This window comes from Chaetodon trifascialis, chromosome 3 (genome assembly GCF_039877785.1).
Source record: "Chaetodon trifascialis isolate fChaTrf1 chromosome 3, fChaTrf1.hap1, whole genome shotgun sequence".
In the NCBI taxonomy this organism is placed as follows: domain Eukaryota; kingdom Metazoa; phylum Chordata; class Actinopteri; order Chaetodontiformes; family Chaetodontidae; genus Chaetodon; species Chaetodon trifascialis.
In genome coordinates, this window is record NC_092058.1 from 6,540,221 (window position 1) to 6,565,879 (window position 25,659).

The 25,659-nt window shown below is 43.9% G+C and overlaps 1 protein-coding gene across 3 annotated transcripts in view; it reads right to left on the minus strand.

The window, feature by feature from the left end:
• ephb2b (eph receptor B2b) overlaps positions 1-25,659 on the minus strand; it is a 116,873-nt gene that overhangs the window by 4,273 nt on the left and 86,941 nt on the right. Inside the window, exons 6-13 of one of the 3 annotated variants that reach the window (XM_070958253.1) lie at positions 13,192-13,316; positions 11,797-11,959; positions 9,386-9,494; positions 7,612-7,676; positions 5,756-5,878; positions 5,336-5,583; positions 1,685-1,900; positions 1,107-1,256 (exon numbers count right to left, since the gene is read on the minus strand). In XM_070958253.1, coding sequence (XP_070814354.1) covers positions 1,107-1,256; positions 1,685-1,900; positions 5,336-5,583; positions 5,756-5,878; positions 7,612-7,676; positions 9,386-9,494; positions 11,797-11,959; positions 13,192-13,316 — 1,199 coding nt within the window. Of the gene's footprint in view, positions 1-1,106; positions 1,257-1,684; positions 1,901-5,335; positions 5,584-5,755; positions 5,879-7,611; positions 7,680-9,385; positions 9,495-11,796; positions 11,960-13,191; positions 13,317-25,659 lie in introns of all 3 variants that reach the window. The other 2 variants (XM_070958254.1, XM_070958252.1) reach the window with 2 other exon arrangements.

A 25,659-nucleotide genomic window follows, 5' to 3' on the forward strand; every position in this document is an offset into this window, starting at 1 on the left:
GTAAAGTACAAGTACGTCAAACTTGTACTTACATATAGTACTTGCATAAATGTACTGAATGACTTTCCACCATGATGCGGTTCGGCTGACAGGTTATAGGAGTCCTGCCATACAAAGTCATGTCTACTGTGAAGTAAATACTGGCAGTGATGCTGATTCTGCCTCTCACCGCGTGGCGAAAACAACTGCTGGAGTCATTACCGTGAGTTACTGCCTGTGAGTCAAAACTGCTAAATTATAGTTATTACTTAAACATACACACATATAAATGTATAAATACATACGTTTGTGCACAAATCACCACATTAGTTCTTCATGTGAAGAGTCGTTAAACACCCGTCAGGTCATTAGGAACATAAACCTTATTCCACCAACTTCGCATCTCCGCCAGCAGTGACCTCATATCTGGCCTTTACAAAGTATTTAACGCTCTCTCTCTGTAAAGCCACATTAAAGCTACGTCTGACTTGGTCGGTGATGTTGTTGGTCGGGGGGGGTGCACAGAGGTGGCGCACGGTTAACAGAGCGAGACAACCTGGAGGACACTTGTGACGAGGACGCACAATCCCCTGCTCATTATCAGAGCCATTAAAGGAGCTCCATTCAAACCCAGATTAATCTCATTCATGAGACCTCCAAACGAGCACCCCGATGGAGCAGAAACACTATATGGAGCTGCTAATAAGATAACCGTTGAGGTCCTCAGTCCCTCTTAGCACATTAGTGTTCTCACTTTCAATTTGAAACTATTTTCATTATCTCTCTCCCCATAATTTGCTCTCTCCTCCGCTACCCAGAGGGAGATAGGAAATGGAGGCTCCAGTCAAGAGCAGAAATTGTCCACTGAGCACTGCCGTGCATTTCAAATGATCTGATTATGTCTCTGTGGTGAGTGTGGGGGAATTTTCATATAAAACCCATGAGTGAAAGCTGCTGTTTAGCTAAGGGAAAGCAGATACAATGACAAAATCTATCTCTGAGGAGTCTGAGGCTGCAATGAAACTCAGGAAGCAAAAAAACTGTGTGTGCGCACTGAGGCACTTTTTCAGAAATGTTTGACTCAATAAGAATTTTAAGAACTGTCTGTAGGCAAGTTCAGTACATACATCTTGATTGGTCATGTCCCAGTAAGGCCTCTCCCCGTAGGACATGACTTCCCACATGACGATCCCGTAGCTCCACACATCACTGGCAGAGGTGAACTTCCTGTACTGGATGGCTTCGGGTGCAGTCCATCGGATAGGAATCTTCCCTCCCTGCGAACACAAAGGGCAGCAACCTCAGTGAGGGAAGCGAGAGCGAAACCCGACCGTCACAGTGTCCTGGCTCCGGAGAGAGACACCGTTCACGGCAACAATGCTGACGGTAATCCAAACTGGGAGGTGGATATAACAAAACCCCTGGGAGTGAAGTGTGATACATGAAATACTGGAGGAGGAGGAAGGGAGGAACAGGTGAAGTGATGTTTGTGTCGATAGGGAGAGAGTGTGGGAGAGCACTGTCGTGTCCGTCAGACCTGTTCAATGAAACAAGCTGACAGCGCTGGATGAATGGGATTCTCAATCAGGGCAGATCAGACAGTGTCAGACAAGTTCCCATTGAAAAAGCATCGCACATTAAACTTCTATGACTGCTCGGCTTTGACTTAGCCCTGAAGGGAAGGCTAGACTTTAATGTTTCTTACCAGAGCGCTCGTGTAGGTGGGGTCTGATGTATCATCCTCCAGGAAGCGCGAGAGGCCGAAGTCCGACACCTTGCACACAAGGTTGCTGTTGACCAGGATGTTTCGGGCGGCGAGGTCGCGGTGCACATAGTTCATGTCGGCCAGGTATTTCATGCCTGAGGCGATGCCACGAAGCATACCAACGAGCTGGATCACAGTGAACTGCCCGTCGTTTTGCTGTAAAGCAGACACATTGACTGTGTTATGATACCTCGGTGCATAACGAGGAGGCGCTGCTGGAAATCCTGGGTCGCTTGGCAAAATTTGCATGTAGTTAAGACCAGCAGGGTACAAAAAGGAGGCAAAACAGACTGAGCCACTTTTGATGGAGTCTGTTTTTGTTCAAACAAAAAAATCAGAATTAAAGAGGCTAAAATCTCATTAAAAGTCTTCGCTCGGGAAATGATTTTTTTTATAAATTAGATACATATTGACAAAATGTGTCATTAATAACACAAAGTGCCTCCCACTTAACTCCTTTTAGTCAAATTCTAATCCTTTCATTTGGACATGTCTGCTTGTAACCTAACCCACATGTGGCCGACGCAGAAAAGTTACTTTGTAGTATTAGTTTCTCTGAAGAGGCCCTGCAGGACACTAACAGCGAGGTTTGGGTTGGGCTCCGGGCTGCGCAGGGGCCGAGCTGGGTCTGGCTGGCTGTCTACAGCTGTTCCCCTCCACGGTTTGGTGAGGGCTTTACCCCATGCATGGGGAGCGTCTGGAGCGGCGGAGCAGCTGTGCCTCCAACTGCGCACACCTGCACTCTCCGCACCACCCACCACGACGCCCGGAGAACAGAAGATTCCAGGCATGGGAGCTCTGGGACGGGCGCGGACGGACGGAAAAGCCAGGGGAGGGAACAGGAAGGGCAGAGCCTGGAGCACAGCCATATTAACAGTCTGCATGACCGCTCCACCAGCCTATTTCTCTTTCCAACGCTTTGCTGCTCATTAGCCGAGCGAATGCTTCTCCTCACGTCAAGCTGCTCTTCCTCGTCTACCACAGCAATTAAGCAGAGTGCATTATTCATGAAACCTTTCTCACATATACACACTGCCACCTAATCTGTGTGCTGTGTTTGCATATACTTTAATTGGAAAGATTCCTCCAATGTCCTTGGGGTCAGGTTTGGTGGAAGAAATGAGCAGGAATTTGTGTGAATAAAGGTCCAGCATGGTTTACTTATAGTCATATGACTTTCGTCCTTTTTGCTTTTCTGGTTTATAGTTGGTTCCAGACGCCAGTCCAGCTCTGATTGATCTATTCTCCCAATTCCTGTTCTCCCTCTGTCCTGCACCTTTCTGCAGGAGGCAGCGGGGGAGACAGTGTCGACTGCAGTGACCATTGTAAACAACCACCAATCACCTAACAGAAGACACAGACTATGTTCACAGACTTTGACACTGTCAGCAACTGTTGTCATAAACTGTCACCGTGAGGTGCTGCGGAGGTTCCCTGTTGTTTTGAATACAATGTGCTGTCAAATATGTTTAGCAAACATCTACATATACACAAACACCCTTCACCGCGAGATCAAATTCCAAAAAGAGCTGATGCTTTGTGTCTCCGAGGTCGGAGGCAGAATGCAAATAAAGACTGTGAACCCCGTCTGAGCAGTGTGCTGACAGGAGCTTGCATGTCGTCTTCTTGAGGATGAGTTTTGATGTAGGCTTGCAGCAGAGGGCTTAAACTGCCTGTCAGGGTGAGTATTAAACCGGTGCTTTAAAGAGGCGGAGGCTGTTTTCAGGCCATTCAACGATGCTCTTCAATTCTTCAATTACAGTCATTTACAACAGGAAATTAAATGTTCTTATTGCATACATAATTTACTGTATATACTACACATCTGCATCCACAAAACAGCGACTTTCTGCTGTACAACGCTGTCGGACTGAAGTGCATTACACATTTATTTTTCTTCAGGAGAGGCTGAAGTTAATTTAGAATTCCAACAGTACACTGACATACTGTCTGTGTCACAGTGAGTTCCCATTACATCATCTGAACTAAAAATAAACCTTTTTTGGGCAAAGATCATAAATCTCCAATTTCCATAAATCAGAGGCGTTTTTGTGTTTACTCCAAATTTTTTGAAGGGAGCAATTAGGGTGGATGAAAGCATGAAAAAAAAAAAAAAAATCACATTAGAAAAAAATGCTGCTTTTATTTCACTAACGTCCGGAGACAGATGGTGAAGGGCTGTGTGACATCTCATCTCACAGGCAGCTTCATTTTTAAACATCTGACATCTCATTTTAAGTCTTGCAAAGTATTTGAATTATTTATGTGGGTCGTAAATGGGGGAGCATGGCCAGTTCTCTGTAATATCCTCCTCCGGTTAAATTATGAAAATTAAAAATCCCATGAACTTGTGAGAGCTGCATATTTCTTGTCAGGGAGTTGGGGAAAAATAAGTGTGTGGTTCCCATATGTATCCATACAGTACTGCATAATAAGCCGTGGACTGAGTGCGCAGTGAATGCAAAGTAAGAACTCTTATTTTGTGGTTCATCGTTAGGACTGAGATAGAAAATCTAAAATAGAGAGGGAAAACACTGAATAAATAAAATGCTAGGGGAAAACAGATATTCTCTGAGTGTTTGTAGTGAAGCTTGATTGCAGAGAGCTGAGAACACCTCTCAGGTACTTGTGATTGACACCATACTAACTACACAGGAGAGATTCTGTGAATAATAATGTTTACTTGCAGTAGGATTACTGTGCATGAGCGTATGAACCATGTCAAATTACTGTAGAAGAAGGTGTGCTCGTGCAAGTGTGTGTGTGTTTACGTGCAACAAGGATATGAGCTCTTGTTTGTCAGGTGTCTGAATCACTAAAGTTGAGTGCTACTCATGATGACTTACTAATCTTTTTCATAAAAAAATCAGAAGAGAGAAATTTTCAAATAGAGCCACATTTTCAAGTTTAGTATAACTAAAGTTGCTGTCTTTAATGACAACTAACTGTCAGCAGTAAATTCACTCAGCTGTACTTAGTTAAAATTAATTCAGTGACTGGGTGAAAGAACAAAAAGGAAATCTTGGCTGTTGTGTGGTTAATAATAAGCTCTTTGCATGGCGGGGGCGATCGCCTCTCGTCAGACTCTGACAGCTAGCTAGCAGGTAGCTCGGCAGTTGTCGGGCGTAACAGACACTGACGGATGGGGTAAGATCATCGCATCATTTTTTTAAGCTTATCACAATAAAAGCTCTGAATTCAGACCTCTGGGATTCAAAGCGGTGTGGCAGCTCGGCCTGTCAGTCTGTGAAGCTATGGTTAACGTTAGCTCAAGCTGTCAGCGGTAGCAGGAGGTGTAGACAGTCTAATATCAAAATACTGTCTGACTGTTTGTCATTATTACCAAACAGCCAACCACGTAAGGTTTAGCAGTAGATATAATGATTATAAATTATAAATTATATTGATGTCAGATATACCACTGATGTAATATCTTAACAAACATGAGCTAAATTGGTTTTCCGAGGTAGTACTGGGTACGTTTGGTGTTTGGTTTATTTGTAGAAAATTACTGTAAATGAATTCGTTAAAAAAAAAAAAAACAGGATGTGTTTTTCAAATGATTGAGCTCTCTGTGAAACACAGGCTTACTCTGAGGAAGGAGTCCAGAGATCCGTTCTCCATGAACTCAGTGATGATCATGACGGGGCTGCTCTTGGTGACCACGCCCTCCAGGTGAATGACGTTGGGATGGTCGAACTGGCCCATGATGCTGGCCTCGCTGAGGAAGTCCCGCCTTTGCTTTTCGGTGTAGCCAGACTTCAGAGTTTTTATGGCCACAAACATCTCCCTTTTACCCGGAAGCTTTAGGTTCCCGCTGCACACCTCTCCAAACTCTCCTGTGAGCAGGTTACAAAGAAAAAAAGTGATGCATCTATGAAGCTCACAGGGACATCAGCAAGTAACAGTAAGCAGCTTTTGTGCATCCATTTGTACTTAGAAATCAAGTAAAAACCAAGCAATTTTCCAGTGTTGCATTCCAGCCACGTTTCAGTCAGATTTTTCCATTACCTGCACCAATGACCTGCTCAATCTTCACACAGGATATATCAATCTCCTTGGCAAACTCCCTCACAGCCTCGTTTGGGTCCTCATATGTGAACGGATCGATGTAAATCTTCATTCCTGGAGTCACTTGGAAGAAAGGAAAGAGCCACTATAATATTTGATTCTCACAGTCATGCTTACACTCCTGCGGGCTTGACAGTCAAATGCATTCGGGCACATTAACAATCAATTCACTTTGCGTGGACACACTCCATATGAATGATTTCTTGCGTGACTTTCAGGTGGTGAAGGTCGAAAGATGGAGGAGGTAGTGTGGTGTAGAAATGGTGGCTACGACTTGAGCTTCTGTGTATAACTATCAGGCCAGCAAGGACATGTGAACTCCAGTCTTCTTAGCTGTGATAAGACATGTTTTTATATATATATATATATATATATATATATATATATATATATATATATATATATATATATATATATATATATATATATATATATATATATATATATATATATATATATATATATATATATATATATCTCTCTCTCTCCTGTGAGTCATAGTGCCATTAACACTCAGGAGAGAAACCTGGGCCCTATATCAGGATCGCTCAGCTCCACTCCAAGAAATAAATTGGCTCTCCTAAGCCCTGATGCCAGGTAAATTGGCTTAAGGTGGCCTTTAAGTGTTCAGGGACTTAAGTGTCCCGAGTTTTAAATCCGATTATTCGGCTCTCACCTCCACATCAGGCCTGAGGCTATTTGAATGGATACTGAACTCATGCCTGTGCTGCTGCAGACCTAGAAGAACATGCACGCCGCCTCTTAGCCTGGCACACTACGCTGAAGAAAACGTGCTGCAGAGATGAACAGATGGAGAGGATCTGACCAGGCAAAACCCCCCATTACTAAAACCCTACAATCTCCTCCTCAGATGAAGCACTGTTCAACAGACCACCCTCCGGTGATGGCAAAGACCACCAAAAACAGGGGCAGAAGCCTGCACTGTGACTGGTGTGAGAGGACAGGATGCACACAGGACACACTGGCTTCTGCTGTTAATAGCTGTGAAATACCAGAGTCTCTATCTGGCACAGTTTTCACTGAATCACAAACCGGACGGATTACACTGAGAAAGCTATTACCTTTAGAGAGGAATCAACATAAAAAGGGTGAAGCAGGGTGGTAATTACACAATCAAATAAACAAATTATCATGGGGTCATGGGAAAAAAAGATCTGCGTTTTTCCAATCATGCAGGAGAAGATGTATTAGCCTTAATATCTCAGACGGAGCCACGGGAAATTATTCTTCCTCTTTGGCTCTTTCGCCAGATTTATTTCTACATTATTGTCATTTCAGCTCCGAGCTCCCGTACTGTATGAAGAAAGAAAATCATTGAGAAATTCCATTCATTCACCAAGTCTTTTGAATTTTTTAACAATGGCAAATGACTCATGTGGCATTAGCATGCTAATGGCATTAACATGAGTGAAGTCTGACCTATTTCCACCACAATGGATTTAGTTAACTATGAAATGTGATGATGCGCAGAACACACACTTCAACACTGGTTTTAACGTGTTTAAATCCAGGCTCCGAGTGAGCAGAGTCACACAACGGGCGGGATTACTCGCGAGCGGGGGGACGGGCAAATGAAGCGGTGCTGCGCTGGGCTGTAGCCAAGGACACCAGCATGCAAGGTGGTAGCCATGGAGACAGGTGTGTGAGGCGGTGGAGGCCTGAATGACAGCCACGGGGATGAGTGTGTGAGACGGTAGTCATGGAGACAGGTGTGCGTGATGCCAGAGGAGGAACCTGCAGTGAACGCAGACAGGGAGGAGCGCTGGTTTACTCACTGTGGCCGCTGGTGTAGTGCTGCAGTTTGTCTGTGTATTCGGAATCAGCCCGGTCGAAGCCACGCCTCCTGGGGGAAAGACAAAGAACTGTAGCTCCGGTTCAAAGAGAGGGAGCAGGGAGGGGCAGGAGAACAGATCAAACACCCCCCAGGTGCACCTACACTAAAGATACACCAGCCAAGATCACATGGAGAGCCAGGCCTTTGTAGAGAGGGAAGCAGTTGTTTTGTTGCTGCCCTGGAAAAGGTGGCCAGCCACGCAGTCACACTGCACAAACCTGTCCGCTTCTGCTTTCCAGTCAGCTTTCCAGTTCGCCCCAGCTACAGTCCTGGTCGCTAAATAAATGGTGAGTGTGTAAATATCACCGATTTTGATTCAGACATTTCTAAAAACGTGGGTTGTGTGACGCATTGAGGGACCGTCTGGTAACATCACAGCAGAGACATAGCTGAGGGTATGACTAAGAGCTATGAATTAGACAGTAAAATCATTAAAATAATGATCTATTAGACAGATAATCATCATCTTAGAATGATCAAATGTAAAGTATGTCGCAGGGATGCACTGACCACATCTGCCCAATCAGGCAGAGATTAACTTCACTGAAGCAGATGGGGTATCAATCAGGTTGAACTGATCCACATTAAACACAGCTTATAATTATAACAAGGAATCCATAACGCAGATATGCAGAGACGAGGTATCAGAATCTGAGAGAAAAATTTAGCTTGTTATAATGAAAATCTAATTAAAACCACACTTTCCGAAACATTAGAAACAAACACTGTACGTGTGAAACTCGTGTGCCGTCGGTCAAGTTTTAACTGGTGAGCGGCTTGACAAAGACATATTAAAATATCTTTTTAAGTTCTGTCATTGGGCCATCAAAGCGCATTAGAACCTTTTTATTTCCCCGACTGTCCGACCATTCTCAAACCTCTCAATCACACACTCTTTCATTTCGCTCTGGCGATGCTCCCAAACGATCCCACAATGCAGCCCATTGTCATTAGGCCTTCACAATCCAAGATGGCGCTTCGCTGCTGCATGTGAAACAGTCTGTCTGCTATCCAAGAAAAAAATACTGGGGGGAAATCTACTTGGAAAACACGTATTCAGAAATGCATCTTGTACATTCTTCTGTGAATCAAAACACTGTGTGGGAGCTAAGCAGCAGTTTTAATAAGAGTGGCCCCAGTGGGAAGTGAAATCCTAACCTTGGCACAGTTACAAACATTTGATACCCTTCGAGCAGGAGCACCTACAGAACACTATTGTTAGCAGTGTTGACATTTATATATTATTTCTGCCGCTCAAAGACTGGAATTTATTAAGAATTAATATATTTGAACCGAGATGGTTTTATCTGCACAACTCGCATCGACAGTACGAACCAGAATCAGACTAAGCTTGATTGGCCGAGCACGTGCACACGTACGAGGAAGCTGACTGGCTTTTGGTTGCTCTCAATGAACTTACGCTTAGTTCCAAGAACCGTTTTCAGAAGATACACAGAAACAGACGCACAGCTAACAAGAAGACTGGAAGAAGAAATGCAAACATAAACAAGTGACTTTTATGTACCTACAACGTATAACATCTATACACATGTCAAACTGTCTCCGTAAAGTGTAAACAAGAACACAATAGTGAAAAGACCTCATGCAACCTCACTGAACACAACAACTGAAAAGGAGGACCGTCCGCTCTGCCAGCTTGTGTACATGATGTATTGGCGAGCCTCTTTTGAAAGACTGTGACAGGACTGACTCACCGGTTACAGACGATGATGATGACAACCACAGCGATGAGGAAGACCAAGCCAGCGGCTGCCGAGCCAATGATGAGAGGTAGCTTCTCCTGAATACTGGTGTTGTATTCCTCTATAAAAAGAAGACACACATACATAATCAGTGCACACGCACACGCAGAGTCACAAGCTGAAACATATGGGGAAGCATCTGAGCCACTGCATATGGAGGGAGCAATGGGTGACAGACAGACATACGGCCGGGTGAACCAATGAGCATCCTGGCATCTTGACTGGCCGCATGGACCGCTTTCCAAAGGACACTGAATGTGCTCAGATGCCGCGGATATGGACAAATCATCTGGCAGAAAGTGTGTGAAGTGAGCAGGGAGAGCATGTTTGGGTGAGACCCAGACTGATCAGGCAGCCAAGAGCAGGGATCCAGCGAGTGAATGGGCACACAGAGGCAGAGCCAGGCCCTTCTCTGGAGCACTGCAAAGGACACACGACTTCACGGTTTCAGCCAGATACACGAGGTGATGAGTTCCCTGCAGCGCTCTGCGCTTCCGGACATGACAGCAGACACATTATATTCTATATGGTAGAACTCAGATTGGTAACCCCAATTTAGCATTTCTAAAACACACTAAGAACATTTATTAAATGGATGATAATACAATATAATGCAGTTGTATGCAGATATAAGGACAGATTCTAACTCCTGATGACACATTTCATATAGTTATAACTGTGTTTTCCTATATTATCATTCGTTTTTACACCGGCCTCCACTTATGGGTGCCTACAAGATGAGTATAAGTTGTAAACAAACACATTACTAAACTCTTATATCTTCTTATAACACCAATATTGGATCACAAGTTGAGGTATTGGAATCTTTATCAGGAGAGAAAAATTATGATCAGTGCATCCTGATAGTAATTTAAAACAAACTGAATTAAAACACTACTTTCTAAACAGAATGCTATTTTATTATTATTAATATTCATATGTAGTATTAAATTATATGGTTGAAGATGGGTTGAAAATGTATGCTTATACAGTGCTTTTAAATGCTAAATAGGGAATTTCAGCAATGTGTCAGCCGCATGTTTAACTACAGACAGTCAGTTGGACTGTTGGACTTGATATTTTTAGTGTTTATAACCCTGAGGTGCCATTGATAAAGAAGAATTTATCAGTGTTTATTTTGAACATTGAATCAGATTTTCAGGGTGGATAAGTAACCAGCAGCTAAAAAGAAGAAGAATAGTAACTGGAGATTTGAACACTGTGGAGACAACAAGGTTTGGCAGCTTCTTACCCTCAGAGCAGAGGACGAGATCAACCGCCCTATGACAGGGACGGTAAAGGATGGCCTGTTATTAGAAAGGCTGGCAGAAAGCAACGTCGCTGCCCAAAGCCTCTTTTACTTCCCCAGTGCCGGCATGCTATGTAAAATCACACGCGTGGGCGACATTATACCAGCGTTGTTCGGTTCAGTGTAAACAAGCAAAGCCGACATAACGACGGCTCTTCTTTACGGGAATGTTGTGGGATCGCTGTGTAAAAGTAGTTTAACCTTTTCTTCCTGTGTGACTGACTCATTCTCACTTTCTCCTCGTGTTTTCCTTTGCTTTGTGTGGCTTTTTCAGGCTGTACTCATCACAAAACAGTGTTTACTTTAAACTATGGTAATCAACGTACTGCAGCAGGAAGCTTTTGGGTGCACGGGGACATAATACCCAGGTGAACATCACTCTGAACTGATCTACTTTCTTTGAGCAAAACAAGTGTTTTTGGGCAAAAACTGAAAACAACGATCCTTGTATATCCTCAGTTTACTCAATATTTACAGTTATGAGTCAGTTTCGATATATCTTTAGAGCTGGGATCTGTGCGTGTGGCAGCATCAAGGATGTTTGTGTGAGAGTTCAGGCTAATGATGGCCCTGGGCACTGCAGGCAAAAGGAAATGAGATGTTCAGAGGGGAAAACCCAGGCCTTGGCTCTAACATTAACCTACATGACTGATGTTTACTGAATGTTCCTTCTTCTCTTAGCCGTGTCATAGCACAAAGATAAGACAACTTCAACCTCATCCTTGACTTAAAGGCTTATGATGGCAAATCGCAAAACTCCATCTTTGAGCGGAGGACATCTGTGTAGCACAAAAAGGAAAGAATCCGGACTGCTGAAATACGGATAATGAAATAATTAAACGTGTGGGATGCTTTGCTAATACTGAAAACAGCACGATGAGAGTAAGAATCTGCTTTTGGAGCATTAGAAATGTTTACTTCACAACACGACCGCCTTTCATTCCCGCAGCTGTCTGTATCCATACTATACTACAGTACATGGTGTGTTGACGGGCCACGCATGAGAGGTGATAACAGCTCTGCGTGCTTCAGTGAACATTGGCTGAATTCTCACCCTCAGTCATGGTCTGGAAGTACAGTTTGCCACTGTAGCGTCCAAACCCAGCCACGGTGCGGGCCCGGACCTGGAACACGTAGATGCTTCCTGGCTTGAGGCCACGGATGACCACTGTGTTGGTCTGGCTCCGGACGGTGGTGGAGTTATATTCTGATTGGTCCTAGGAGAAGGAAAAACAACATGTGCGCATTAGTGCACATTAGTAATTACAGTTCAATTATGAAAAGCTATAAATTATATACAAGGTAACGATCCAGGGTGATGTAACAGTGCCGGTAAGCACGGAGCTGGATTTTAGTCATTTAAGAGATGATCTCAGCAAAAGTTCAGAAGTTTTATTTTAACATTGGGATGTGATTTTCTTTCTATTTTAAATGAGAATATTATTGACGGAATAAATGAAGCGAGGCTGCAGCTATTTATAAGTGAATAGTAATATCTTGTTTTCAAGCACAGCAGCAAACAGCGTCTTTTAAGCACAGTGACTGAAACACTGAGAGCAGAGCGTCTCTACATCCATGTTCCAAACATCCACAGTAAGCACAATAGAATTAATCTGAATAATTTGCGAGCAAGAAAAAAGAAAAGAAATCCTAATGTTTGATAAAGCAGCAGGACTGAAAGAGGCAGCTGCAGTTGAGAAGGTAGATTTGGTGGCAGTTTCAGGTCAGGCGGCTTTTCTGAGCCATGCCGTCTGATGATCAGAGCTGTGCTTCGCTGCCATACTCCTCCTCTCCGGAATGCTGACAGGTCTGAGAGCGGAGACTGAGACTCTTTTAGCTGCTCCCTTCAACCCACTGCTCAGCACACACTTCTGATCCACAGCAGGGGCCGGGACAATTGTTTTGACAGCTCTCTCCAGCAGTGTCAGAGAAGGGAATTATACTCAAAAGTGGAACGGCTCAGCGTGCAGGAGAGAGCTCGACAGACGCTGCGTACATGTGCGTGCGCACACGTTCGCATGCGTTCTAGTGATCACTGTGCTTGAATCAACGCACATTTGTGACTGCGAGTGTTCTTGTGAGAAAGAATGCTGATTCGGTGGAGCTTGCCCCTTGAATACTATTTTTACAGCAGTCTGTGGACCATTGTTTCAACCACAAGTCTCTGCGCATCAATCCCCAGTGGCCCTACTGCAGGGCTGAGCGCGGTTTCCTTTCCCAGTGACTGACCGTGATTGTAATTGAAAGAGAATGAGCAGAAGTTCTGAGCAATGTTCAGAAGCTCTGTCTACATGCCTCCTAGGATGTGCTGTTACACAAACAAGCATGAGGAGACTCTGAATTTAACTGCACAACTGAACCAAAGAGCGGGTTTTTACTATTGGTGCTAAATTTATTTAGCCAGATGGGAAGAAAAGGAAACTTGTGTTTATATGGATGAGTGACTGACCTTTTCATAATACTGTAGCTCATAGTCCAGGATGACTCCATTCGGCTGGTCTGGCTGGGACCAGGAGAGGGTGATGGTGTCCACAGTACGGCTGACCTGGTGCATGATCGACACTGTAGATGGAGCTGTGAGGAGACAAAGACAGTGTGTTAAGGATGAGGCAAATCAATCACTGCTTGACTTCACAGTCACGCACAGAGGATTTTACAGCATCTTTAATCTCACAGCCAAACACCAGGTTCTGCAAAGGTGTAATACGTAATGCCATAAAATGTGTGTAATATACTGCTGTCTCCTTTTAGTGAGTCGCACGGCTAGACGTGCGTGGCATGTTGGCAAGTTACTGCAGTGGCTAAACCACATAAGCAGCCTCTCGGGACTTCCCGGTATCAGCTATGATCTTCATGTGATTCATCTACACTTGTCACACCGCTGATAACAGACCGCCTCCTCCAAATAAATCATTTTAAAATCACAGGGCCGCCACATATTACACAAAGTACGCCATTTGCGCCCGCCACATAAACCAAACAAGCAAATAGCATAAATCACAATTGTGCTACACAGCATCCTTTTTTTTGTCCTCCATGTTCTAATTGTATTTAGTTGTAGATGTTTATGCATATTTCCTTGTTGATGAGAGCTTAAAGGACCATAGCAGAGGTTTTCCATGCTACAATTTGCATGTGTTTTAAATTACAAGTAACTGCCAACAATTTTTCCTATTTCATTTTTTAGATTACGCTCTTACCTTCCAGGCACACACTGGTTTCCAGTGCCTCTCAGACGGGTACGAAAATCAACATTCAGAATTCTTTAAGCTTGCTTTGTATGAGGAGGCCAACACAAAGATTACTTCATCACCCTTATGACAAACAGACAAAGTTACAGTAAACTTTGTACAGTCACGGTATTGACCCGTTTGCTTTCCAGATTGCACTCTCTGATAAAAGAGCTCATCAGTAAAACACTTTTTGGCAGCTGATTATTACCATTTGAAGTTTGCACCATCCAAAGCTTCACCCGCAGCTCTTGCCAGCAACTGCAGTACCACTCACTGATAATGCAACTTGACGAAAAAACAGGATGAGCCTCTTCTGACTGTGATGGATTACCTTACTAATTAAGTTTTAGGTCTCTGCAGATTGATTTTTTAAAGCATACAGAGATCAACAGAAAGCAATAGCGCTCGTGAAGAAGGAAGATCAAACTGAAAACAAACGACAAGCATTGGAAAACTGTCAGCTGTAACGTGAAGAATATGCTGTTTGTAAAATACTTAAAACCCCTGGTCCTTTTAAAGACACCTGCAAAGTCCCTGAAGGTCTAATGACCAAGCATCCTGGTGGACAGCTGGACATTAATGTACTTTCATCATGTGTAGTCAGTGTACTTGAAATACCGCACTCATCTTTCAAAGCCGTTCAATACAAAACATTTGCTTGTTTTGGGGCCTTTGGGGGAAAAATCTGGCAATAATTTTGAGTTGATTTATATTAGTCATACTTTTTCCTAAAACAATACCTTGAAAATGTTTTTTTTTTTCATTCCTGATGATTTTCTTTTCTTTTCTTTTTTGTTACACTGGAACAAGTAAAATATTTTCTCTTCCTTGCTGTGAGTTTATTCGCATATTTTCAAGCAAGCACAATGTTAGGACTCAGTAGTAGACCAAATGACTTGTTAGATCATGGGTGGCCTACTATAGCCTTGCATAGCCCAGTGACCTAAAACTTTGTACATTCTTCTTAGCACAACCATGAGGTCAGGGGGGCGTTTTCACTTCAAGTCCTCCAACAACCATTAAGATTAGTTCAGGGTGCCGTGGGTCAGTGTAAAGCTAAGAGAAGCCGAAGATAAAAAGCTCTGTCTGGGGAGCCTGGCAAGGCCTGCAGGCCTCTATGTCTGAGCCTCTGTATGTGTGAAAGAGTAGGGTGGGTTGGGGGAGTCGGAGAGGGAGGGGTGCCGGGCAAGATTTATGGACGCCAAGCCCGGCGCTCATCCCCTACAGGCCCGTGCTGCACACACACGCAGGCCTCAGCCAGCAGCACAGTGGCTCCCCTGAGTCCCAGCAATAAAGAGCGAAGTCTCTCCACCGGCACGCGTTCTCTATGGAAAATCCACTGACTGGGAAACTACAACCGACACGCCTCTATAATCTAAGACTCGAAGGCTGCATGTGTGTGGTTTTGAAATCTTCTGTAGATCATATTTATTGTGCTGTTGTTCATGTAAAGAAATGCTCACAGCGGTATCAAGTAGACGTGTCTTTGCAGCTACTGTCCTGGATCGGGGGAGAAATTATAGCGTGTAGGTGACCACACTGAGTCAGAGCCAATAATAAAAGTCCCTTTTATAACCTTACTCATTCTCATCAGCTAATCAGCCATGCCTTGAATGCCCTCTGACCCAAGCAGAAGCATCCATCTGAGGCAACAAATTATGATGTCTCGTATAAACCGCGATGGTCACGGGACTGAGTATGTCCTCATGTGCTGCTGCCAGCACATAATAAAGAGGTGTTCTGTATTTCATCTCGGCAAAGCACTTACACGATGTATGATGGCTTGTGACTCTGCAGCGAACATGCATCATGCCTCCTTCCTGAAGCCGGAGGTGCAATAATACAGTGCCCAGACAGGACAGCAGTCTCAGAATCTCCTCCATCTCGCTGTACTCGCTAGTTTGTTTGCAGTCACAAGAAGACAGCCTAATAAGGCAAACAGTTACTCTAAGGGGAACTCACGAGTATCCCATTACGGATGTACATATATTCAAGACTGCCACATGGCCTTTTCCTGCATAGCATTTCCATTAAACACACGGCGCAGCCATGCCTAGTAACCTGATACAGGGCCAGAGAAACAAAGGCAGCTCATGTATTCATGTACAAAGGATGGACACATGCCAACATGAAAAGCTGTTGGAGGAGAACACTGTGGTTTTCCTCTGCTAAAGGACAACTTCCAGACAGCGGGGTGGCAGTCGCCATGTCTGAGCTCAAGAAAGCGATAAAGGTTTGGTGTATCAGAAAACAAAACGAGCTTAACTCAAAGGGAGACGTGACTTTAAGCGCAACTGCGTGAAAAACGGTTGAAACAGTCAGCTCGTAGAGAACACAGCAATCCAGCTGTGTTGTGTACTTCACGTCAATTCAGTACACGCATTTCAGACTAAGCTGACATTCCACCAATTGACTGTGGAATGTCGTGGTATGCCAAGTTGACGTTTCACTGCAGTAAGGCCTACAGCAATGAATGAATCCGCATGTGAAAGTCATTTTCATACATCTAATTTATGTACTCCAAATCTACAAGTCTCCATTGTACTCCAAATCTTCAAGTGTACCTAGAACCCCCCCCCATCCCCAACTTAATCTATAATTTAAATGGTTGAGTAAATACTCGGTTTCCATTGTGTCAACATCATTCACAGAGTAATGCCACTAAATACATGTTTTCGCTGTTTCGAGACATTTTCTTTGTTGTTCCAATAATTATTTTTAAATCATGCGGCTTGCACCCCATTAAAGGCGATTAGAAATTAAAAAACAAAGACGTAAGAAAAATTCCCAGTCAATACTGGAAGCCAACTCATCATGAACTACGTCGCGTCAGATTAATTTCTTCAAAGTATGTAAGCTCCACTTTCACTGGACGCATTATTTTCATAGGTTTTATCAATGAATGCTCCATTCATGTTCTCAAAACTAATGAGGCGGTTATAACGACAAAGACGGGGATTGTAAGTTTACCTAATCAAATTAGATGGCTGAATTGGAAAGGTAAATGGCCTTGATGAATATGTCTCCAACAGGAGTTTCCCATATGCCACAGGAGGAGGAGTGAGAGTGGACAGAGGAGCTGCAGCCATAAAGGAAACTCCTGCAAATCACAGCAGATAAAACATATTCACGTCAAGAACTTTGTCGTGTCTAAACCAAAGCTTAAAATGCACCACTGGTGATTATTGACTTTATTTGGGAGTTTAACATCAGATCAATTATGAACACGCTGTCTGCGAGTCTGCATATAGCTCAAAGATAATCAGAGCAATAAAGAGTGCCTGGCTCCATTTGAAACTTTCAAGGTTGTATATCGCATGGCTTAATTGTGAGAGGATGGGAGGCCCCAGCTGTTGTCAAAGAGTTAGGTTTCAGACCCCACATCTTCACTCAGCCTGGGATCTGATATGAAAGACGGTGCTTTGGAGTCTATTCTAGCATGACGCTCTGGCCTTGGCCCAGCAACAGAGAATACAAAGCCTCTGTTTTGCTCAACATGTCTAATAGATGTTTTAGCATTATGTTGGAACACCTAGTGACTCGCCTAATCATTTAAAGACGGAGTTTACAGGCATATTTCCACTCATTTAAATCCAAGCTGATTTAATGGGGCATGTTTCTGCTAACGCACACACAGCAGCGAGGCTTTCATCCATCCCATTCATTCATGTCTCGGCTTTAGTTTCTACACCACGCTCTTTTGGTGGGCTTCTCCTCTTGTTTGGGAAAGCTGGATTTCTACTGTTGAGCCTCGTTAATAAGAAGTGCCATAAATGTGATGTTCGTCTTCCTTTAGGTTGGTGAAGTGAGACCACTGAGGATGAGTGGCAGCAGAGGGAGCTCAGTCTAAGGTGCCCGCCGTCATTGGACAGACTACCAGGATTGGAGGGGTCTTCAGGAGCTCCAGGACGAGCCATGCTTGGAGGAGCAGGTGTGGAAAAATCACAGCAACCAAAATAGCGGCTCGTGGACTTGATTTATTGACAGCAAGAGATGACGCCACCATGATTTAATACTTCTGGTTTGGGTCTGTCTCAGTCTGTACAAACAGGCATCATTTGTTGGCACATGAATCATATGCTTCCGAGAAAGTATATGTTTAAGGCCTTTTATCTGCATCTTTCTAACATCCTAATGTGTCTGCAGCCATGTGGCTCTGATATGATTAGACGTTCTGGTGCAGAGAGCAACGCTATGATTTGGGGAAAATGGGGGAGGTAGCAAGAACAGGTCAGGGCTCGTAAATCTCTTTTCCTTTTCATTGTAAAAATCAGTTTCCCCACAGTGTGCTCTTTCCCAAAGGGCCCAAACCACCTGGTCTTCTACCAGGCAGCCTCCCAAACAGGCTGCCACTGCTCCGCTCTGTCCGCCTGCCGTTCATTTATGAGCAGCGTATCGAGCCGTCTTAAAGGGAGAGGCCCATATTTGCATGTACTTTTAGCATGCTGGCAGCTTGCCCCGCTTCCCCAGCTGCAAAGGATTGTGGGTTTTACATCTATAAAGATTTTCCAGTGCAGTAAAGCTACAAAAGTGAGATTTCAGTTCATCAAGCTTTAAACCATCTGCACTGGAAAAGATTGAGGACTATAATACACTCATATATACACACACTATAAGCTAATTCTAAAATAGGCTCTTCAGGGTCTTGAGGAGTTTTCACATACTTGCAGAGGTTACGGTTTAAGAGTGAGCCAAGGCAGCAAATCTGGAGACGGAGGAGATACAAAACAGATAAATATGTGTGGATACAATGCTGCAGAAGAAATGAGAGACAATTCCTTTACAGCAACTGAGCTAAACGTCACACAGTCAAAAACAGGATGGTTTTTAGGGGACCGATGTTGGTGGGTGGTGCTGAATACAATCCTCAGCATCTGGGCCAGTCTGAGCTTTAAATGAACTTTGAATAGTTCTTGTCGTTCTTTACTGCCGCTGTTAACAGTTAATGATGTAGTGACTTCCATAAAGACGGTCCTTCTGTAGTTTAAGTGATGTTCAACATGTTGAACATCCTCAAATTTGGATGGTCTTAAAGCAGCCAAAGCGTCTAACAAGAACATCTCCGGTCGCTTGAGGCCCGTTAAAACACCACAAATAAAATAACTGCAGGACTTTATCGTAAATATATGATAATGTTGTCCCAACATGGCGCCAAATCCCAATGGATCTTGGAAAGATTATTTTAATACAACAAAAAGCCATCCCAAATGATTAGAAAATAGTTTTAAAGAACCTCAACCTGGCGAAGGGCCATTGCTGCCATCCACAGATCTACTGTGGTCCTTTAGTCTCTTGGGGGGGTTTAGGGCTGAACTGACACAATGTTTGAGCTGTCCACCACAAGGATGTGGAGTGAAGGCTTTGATTCACACAGCTTGGGGGAAAGTGGACCCTGTTTAATCAGAAAGCTGCTTTTCTGCATTTAAACAATTTCCAAACTGGCATCTGTGAGGAGAAAAACTCCACAAACCACAGAATGCATGTCAATATTCTCCAACGCTGGAAAGGCGAGTGTGGGCTACAGCCTCCTTTTTCTCTGATTCGGTCAGTGGCACGCAGAAATATTTTGTTTTATCGAGTTAATAGCTCTGTTGGAAGAGCAGAAAAACAGAACGCTGACATGAGCAGAACAGAGATGAATAGCTGTTTCAAAGAGGTGTTGTGTGGCTCGGCAGGATTCAGCGCATGCTAACACGACAATAGAGACAGCTGAACCAGACTGTGTGCTCGTACATGCAAGTGTGCGGGACACAATTCATGTGTGGCGTGCCCTACATTCAAATATTGAAAAGTAAATCTAGAAAAGTACATCTGAAATCTTCTAATATGGAGAGTTTGAGTGTGTTGCTCCAAAACGGAGACCTCCTGAGAAATGTGGGACTACACACCCATTATTTGACTATTACATTTAGTAATGTCCTGATTACTGTTCATTCACACTCGCCAAAAAAATCATGTCAAGGAGGCAGTTATTCCCACCACTTCCTACTGCCGCAGCTCCAAAGTAATATCTCTCCAACAAGAACGAGACGTAGAAATTGCAAGCAGCACATCTGCTCCATTTCTGTTTCAATGTACAGCAATGACTTCAGGCTTAATGTTGAAGTCTTGCTTTTCGACACAGTATGAGGCTGCCGCGATGAGTGGCACACAATAGCAAGGATTATAAAAGATCATCTCCGCTTATAAAGTTCCTGACCCCAATTTACACATAAAACCTTCGAGAGGATGATGGTAGATGCAGATCGCATGATCAGCACGATCTATCGGAGGGAGTCGAGGCTACATTAAAAAATGAGAGGCTTTAGTGACATATGAGCAGGAGCGAGGGGAAGCAGCTCGTCGTGCTCGAGCCAGAAACGCCAGACAGTGGAAAGATAGTCGCTCAGACAATGACAACTCTGCTTTGCATCCACATTAAAAGGAATACTTAATACAGCATGTCACCACAGGAGCGGGAGAGAGGGGAGGGCGTCATTGTGTTTATCACAGATCCATTTTCTTAATTGGTGAAGTTAACTCCATAAAGTTCATATAAAATTTAATAAATTCAAAAACACAGTGCTAATTGGGTCACGACCCCTTTTTGCTTCATCTCCTTTATTTATTATCTTTTTTTAATTATCACCATCGCGACGCTTGTGTGTGTAAAAAAGTAAATAAATGACTGCATTAAAGTATGATCAATTATTCAAGCGTTTCCGTATACAGCTAATGCACTCAACAATAATTAATTGTATATTCACATTATGTTCCCTTTTACAGCCCACTGGGCCAAGAGATCGTGGCCTTTTAACCTAGATTTACATACATGCGATGTGCATACTCTATTCCTCTCCTCCCCGCACAGGCTTTAACCTGCTGATCGCGTTCTGAAAGAAGAGATCCATATAACATAACCAAAAAAAAAAAAAAAGCACATGGCGACTGCATGATTTATGAACATGATCAATTAGTTAACTAATTTTGACAATCCATGTGCTAATTCTGTTCTGGGAAGTCCTAATCAAATTCATATTGTACGCACAAGTTATCTGATGAACCTCACTGTCCCACTGGCCTGCAGGCTGCTTCATCACACCCTTTATCGCTGAGATAATCTCACTCTCTCTGCTGAAGTGCTCGTCTTAATCTGTCTTTGTAAACAGGTTGCTCTGTATCAACAGTAGCACGAATGCGGCGTATGTGTGGCTTGCTGGCTGACTACCAGAGCAGCCCTGTCTCAAGGCTCTGTCAGTACTGAGCTCCAGGTGCATGCTGAGGCCTCCTGTCTGTCTGCCTGGCTGACCTACACTGGCACCCACCATATGCGCCGTTCTTAACACCTTCTGTCACTGTCACACTGCACGCCGTGTACACCGGTGGTCCCTGTCTGACTCTCTGTCTCTCAGCATCTTTATCTTTCTTTCATTCTTGCACTGCTGCATTTTACACACTGAAGTAGCTGCTACTATCGCTTTATTTAACGTGCCTATGTATTTTGCACCTATGAGGAAAATTAATCTTTTGCCATAATTGTCTTTTCCATGCAAATGATTTCATGTAATGTGAGAACTCGTTTGTTTTACGTGGATTTCTTGGTCTCATTATTCACCAGAACTGCACCTACATGAGAATGCATGGTCCTTTGGTGCATTAACTAGCTGCACTTTTCTGAAGCTGTGACTGTAGAGCTGCATTGGAGCATTAACTGGCTCTGTTCTAGGTCTGTTGCAGAGAAAGTCACACAGATTAAAACAACCCTGCTTGAGCTAAAGGCAGACAGTGTTGTGACTAGAAAGTCATGCCATTGCCACAAATGTGCTATTGGGCCACACAGAATCTCTCTGAATTGGTGACACCGTCCTAAAGTCAACAGTGTAGTAGCCACACTTGGCTGACTGGTGCACTGACACATTCTGGCAGTCCCACCTGGCTCTACACCAGTGCTTTTCACACCACGACCCAGTGGAGCAGCAAAGTCCCTGGTAGCCTGGTTACAGTGGACTGGGGCAATTTGGACAATAATTAAGTCATAAATCTTCCCTAGGCCATATGAAAAGGCTGCACCCCATTACACCCCCCCACCCTCTGAATAATGTGGTTCACTTCCACAATCAGCCAGTTCACCTGATAAGAAACCAATTCAGTCGCTCTGCTTCTTGATAGCATTAGCAGCAGACGCCACAGCTCACCTTGAGTTAATGAAATGCCTAAACAAATATGTCCTCTGGAATCTAATATACCCAAACACTATAGAATGCAATATGGCATGCACACTGGGTGTATGGAGAACTTATTCATCTGCTGTGCAATGCTGAATTCTCTCGGAGAATGCTGATAGTTTGCATCCAGGAAGGAGATAATCTATTCTGTGCACTGAAATTGATGATACAGCAGCTCTACAAAGGCCAGCAAATAACTGGCAGCCTCATTGTTAGTTAGCAATTATTTGTGTCGTCATATTTTAGAGTAACAGACTCATCTGTATGCAGAAGGCATCGAGCACATTAGTTATTTTGTAATCCATAGAAGACCTAAAATAGACTTAAATAGACTCTGCTGCCTTCATACACACATGAATGACATATGGTGATAACTGCAATTTCCAGCCAAGCCATCCTTCATCAGAACTATGCCATCTAAGCACTATTGACAGCTTAAACACAGGCTTGGGTGTGCTGACCTGGAGCCAGTTGCACAAGCTCTTCGTCAGTTCAAATTTAGTCTAATTCTCATGAACGTGTTTACCGAGTGGGATTTTACGCGTGACCAAGTTAAAACAGGTTGAGCCGCACAAACTAGTCGTGACTAAATGAGTAGATTTCATCAGATGGGTGAGCGAAATCAATTATTTCCATCTCATTTTAAGTGTGTGAACACTACTGACTGTCAAACACGTTCTTCTCCAGACATAAATAGAACAAAGTAATGCTCACATTTACGAAAGATTCTCTAAAACTGCACTGACGTTGCGTTAGCTTGTAACGCTACAGCGACTTCCTCTTTCATTGCTATTAATTGCTCAGCAACTGATTTACACATTACTGAAGTCTGCCAGTAACAAGCAGTTAGCAGGGACTCAGGAAAGACTTGATGTTCAAACTCTGTGATGGATTTGGCTGATGTGTGTGTGCAATATGTGGATGCATGAAAATACATACTGTGTGTGTTTGTGGCCTGTCATTCCAGCCATGTGTCACAAACTCAGTGAAGGCAAAATGCAGTAAATCTATTAGGACAAAATCACAGACTGCCTCCGCTGTCAAAAACCTTTGATTAAACTTCACGGTGGTTTCAGCATCAAGTCATTTATTCCTCAAGAGAACAACGAACGACGACGTATGTGAGTAACGGAGACTGGCGCTGAACTTTTTCCTGGATTTTCACATTGCTTCATGTCGCAGTGCTGCTTGTGAAGCTCTCTGCTGCACATGGTGAAGCTGTTTACATATTATTCTGGATACTATGACCTCAAAGCTAAGACTGCTAGCTTGCTTATGGCCATTAATCAGCCAAACCAATTAATCAGCCGACATTTACGACATATAAAGTGAAGCAGATTTTGTTTGGTACTGGAAATATTTTAAAAGGAAGCAGAAGAACTGAGTTGGCAGTGTCGTCGCTCCCTGCTTCGAGGGCCTGACACACCTGTTTTCACTCTGTCTGACTGAGCAGATGATCTGCACCAGCATCACAAACATCACATCCCCAGAAAACATAATACGTCACTACATTAAGGGGCCCCGTTGAACATTTTCTAATAAAACTATGCAGCTCTAACAGGCCTGGGTTCACAGATTAACTGAAACACTGGACTGAAATAATGATTGAACACAAAAAACTGCTAATGCTGGGAAACAGGGCCCGGGGAAAGGATTTAAAAGCAGCCAAGTACAAAATTAAATGCATTAACGATCCAGTTGTTTTGTCTGTTAAAGTCTAAACTCTTGACCTTCAAACACGCCGGTGGGGTGAGTTCATTCATTCATTTACAATGAAAGCTGACCTTTGTTTTTGGATTTCAGTGGCACTATTGTTAAACGCTGTATAAAGACTTGCCATACAGATCGCCACAATGCCGCTCAACTCAAACATGCTGCAGCAAATGCTTTCTAAAGCTCAACGTTAAGATTAAGGTTTGTAATAAATCACTGGAATACACAGTACATTTAAACCTGACCCCTCCCCCTATGGTGTTACCATATGTGTGAGACCGGTCTTGTGTCACCGCTCTCTCACCTGTCAGACCCAGTTAAATCACTGGAACATGCAGACGCACCATGGTTTTCACCCTCAGTCCCTGACAGAAAGCATTAGATTTGCAACTCTGTCTCACTCCCTCCGTTCATTTAATGTCATGCAAAGAGTAACATTTTATAGACAGCACAAAGCCAAAATAGATGGCTTACTTGTGACTCATTATTATAAAAAGGCTTGGAGGCGCTTCAAGGCTTCTGCGTATTCTACACAATACAAGTTTTGGGGAATTAGTCATATGCTTATAAAACGGGCTCAAATGCCATTCAGCACGGCATCTCCTTTTGTGTGGCATTACAGTGTGTAATCAAGCGCCGCACTTTCCAGGGCAATCACGTCCTTTATCGCAGAGGAACTGTCGCCAGCCACCTACAGAGTGGGAGGATAAGCCCTGTGGGTAATAGAGTGTGGTGGGTGCTTGATTGGGTATGGTGAGTGAGAAGTTTTGCTCACGTCTCTCACACCGCTCGCCTCCCCCTGCCCCCATCCTTCACACCAACAAGTCACTGCTGAGGACGCGAGCCGTCCACACAAGAAATGAGACACTTTCACGCCACTTACTTTGCATTTGCTTATTTATTTGTTGCTGGAACGCTCCAGCCTCTGGCCCAATGTAAGCTTACCGAGGGCCTGACTGACACACAAATATGTATATCTTACATACATATTTTTTGTTTCTCTTCATCTAACGCTCTCATTCTCAGTGTAAGGAGCCACAGAATTGCCTGAGGTAATTAGGGGTGACATGATGTTTATGTAACCTCCAAGCCTCACAAACCAGATGCAATTATGGGCTCCTGGTCCCTGTGACCCCAGCCCTGCAGCGTAGCACCACAAAACTGCAATTCCGTGTCCCAAGGGTGAGCCTGGTTTTGCAAGGTGAAGGGGGAAAGTGGGAGAGTGGAGCGGGGGGCAAGCCGGAGTTGAGTTCTTTTCACAGCTCCCTCTGACGGGAGCTCTTGCTGCCTAATCCAAAGTGACGGCCACTTCAGTGGAGAGGGCGCAGAGCCCCCCAATTTCCGCCAGGACCCCACGGCAGGGGAAGCAGAGAAGCCAAGGGCTGGGGTGGCAGACTTATTGTGGCCCAGTGAGAGAGAGTGGGGCAGGGGCCTCATTACAACGCTTAACTGCACTCACAGGCCCTCATTAACCCACCACACCAGTGACTCAAATCAAAACAGACAATAAAAAGAGGTCGCCGTTTGAATAAAAGCCTCCATTTTAGTGCGACTTAGAGTTTCAGCATTGTAACCGAGTACTTTATAGAGCCTCTACACGAGCAGATTTCCGTAAACATTTTTGCTGCGACGGGTCATTTTACGTGTAGAAATCTCCTCTTAAACGTGTTCGTCCAACTTGTATACCCTTCCTATTGGACTGCTTCCATGCAAGCATCTGGACATCTGGGAATTCCAGAGGAAAGTAATGAGAGAGTGAGAGCGTAG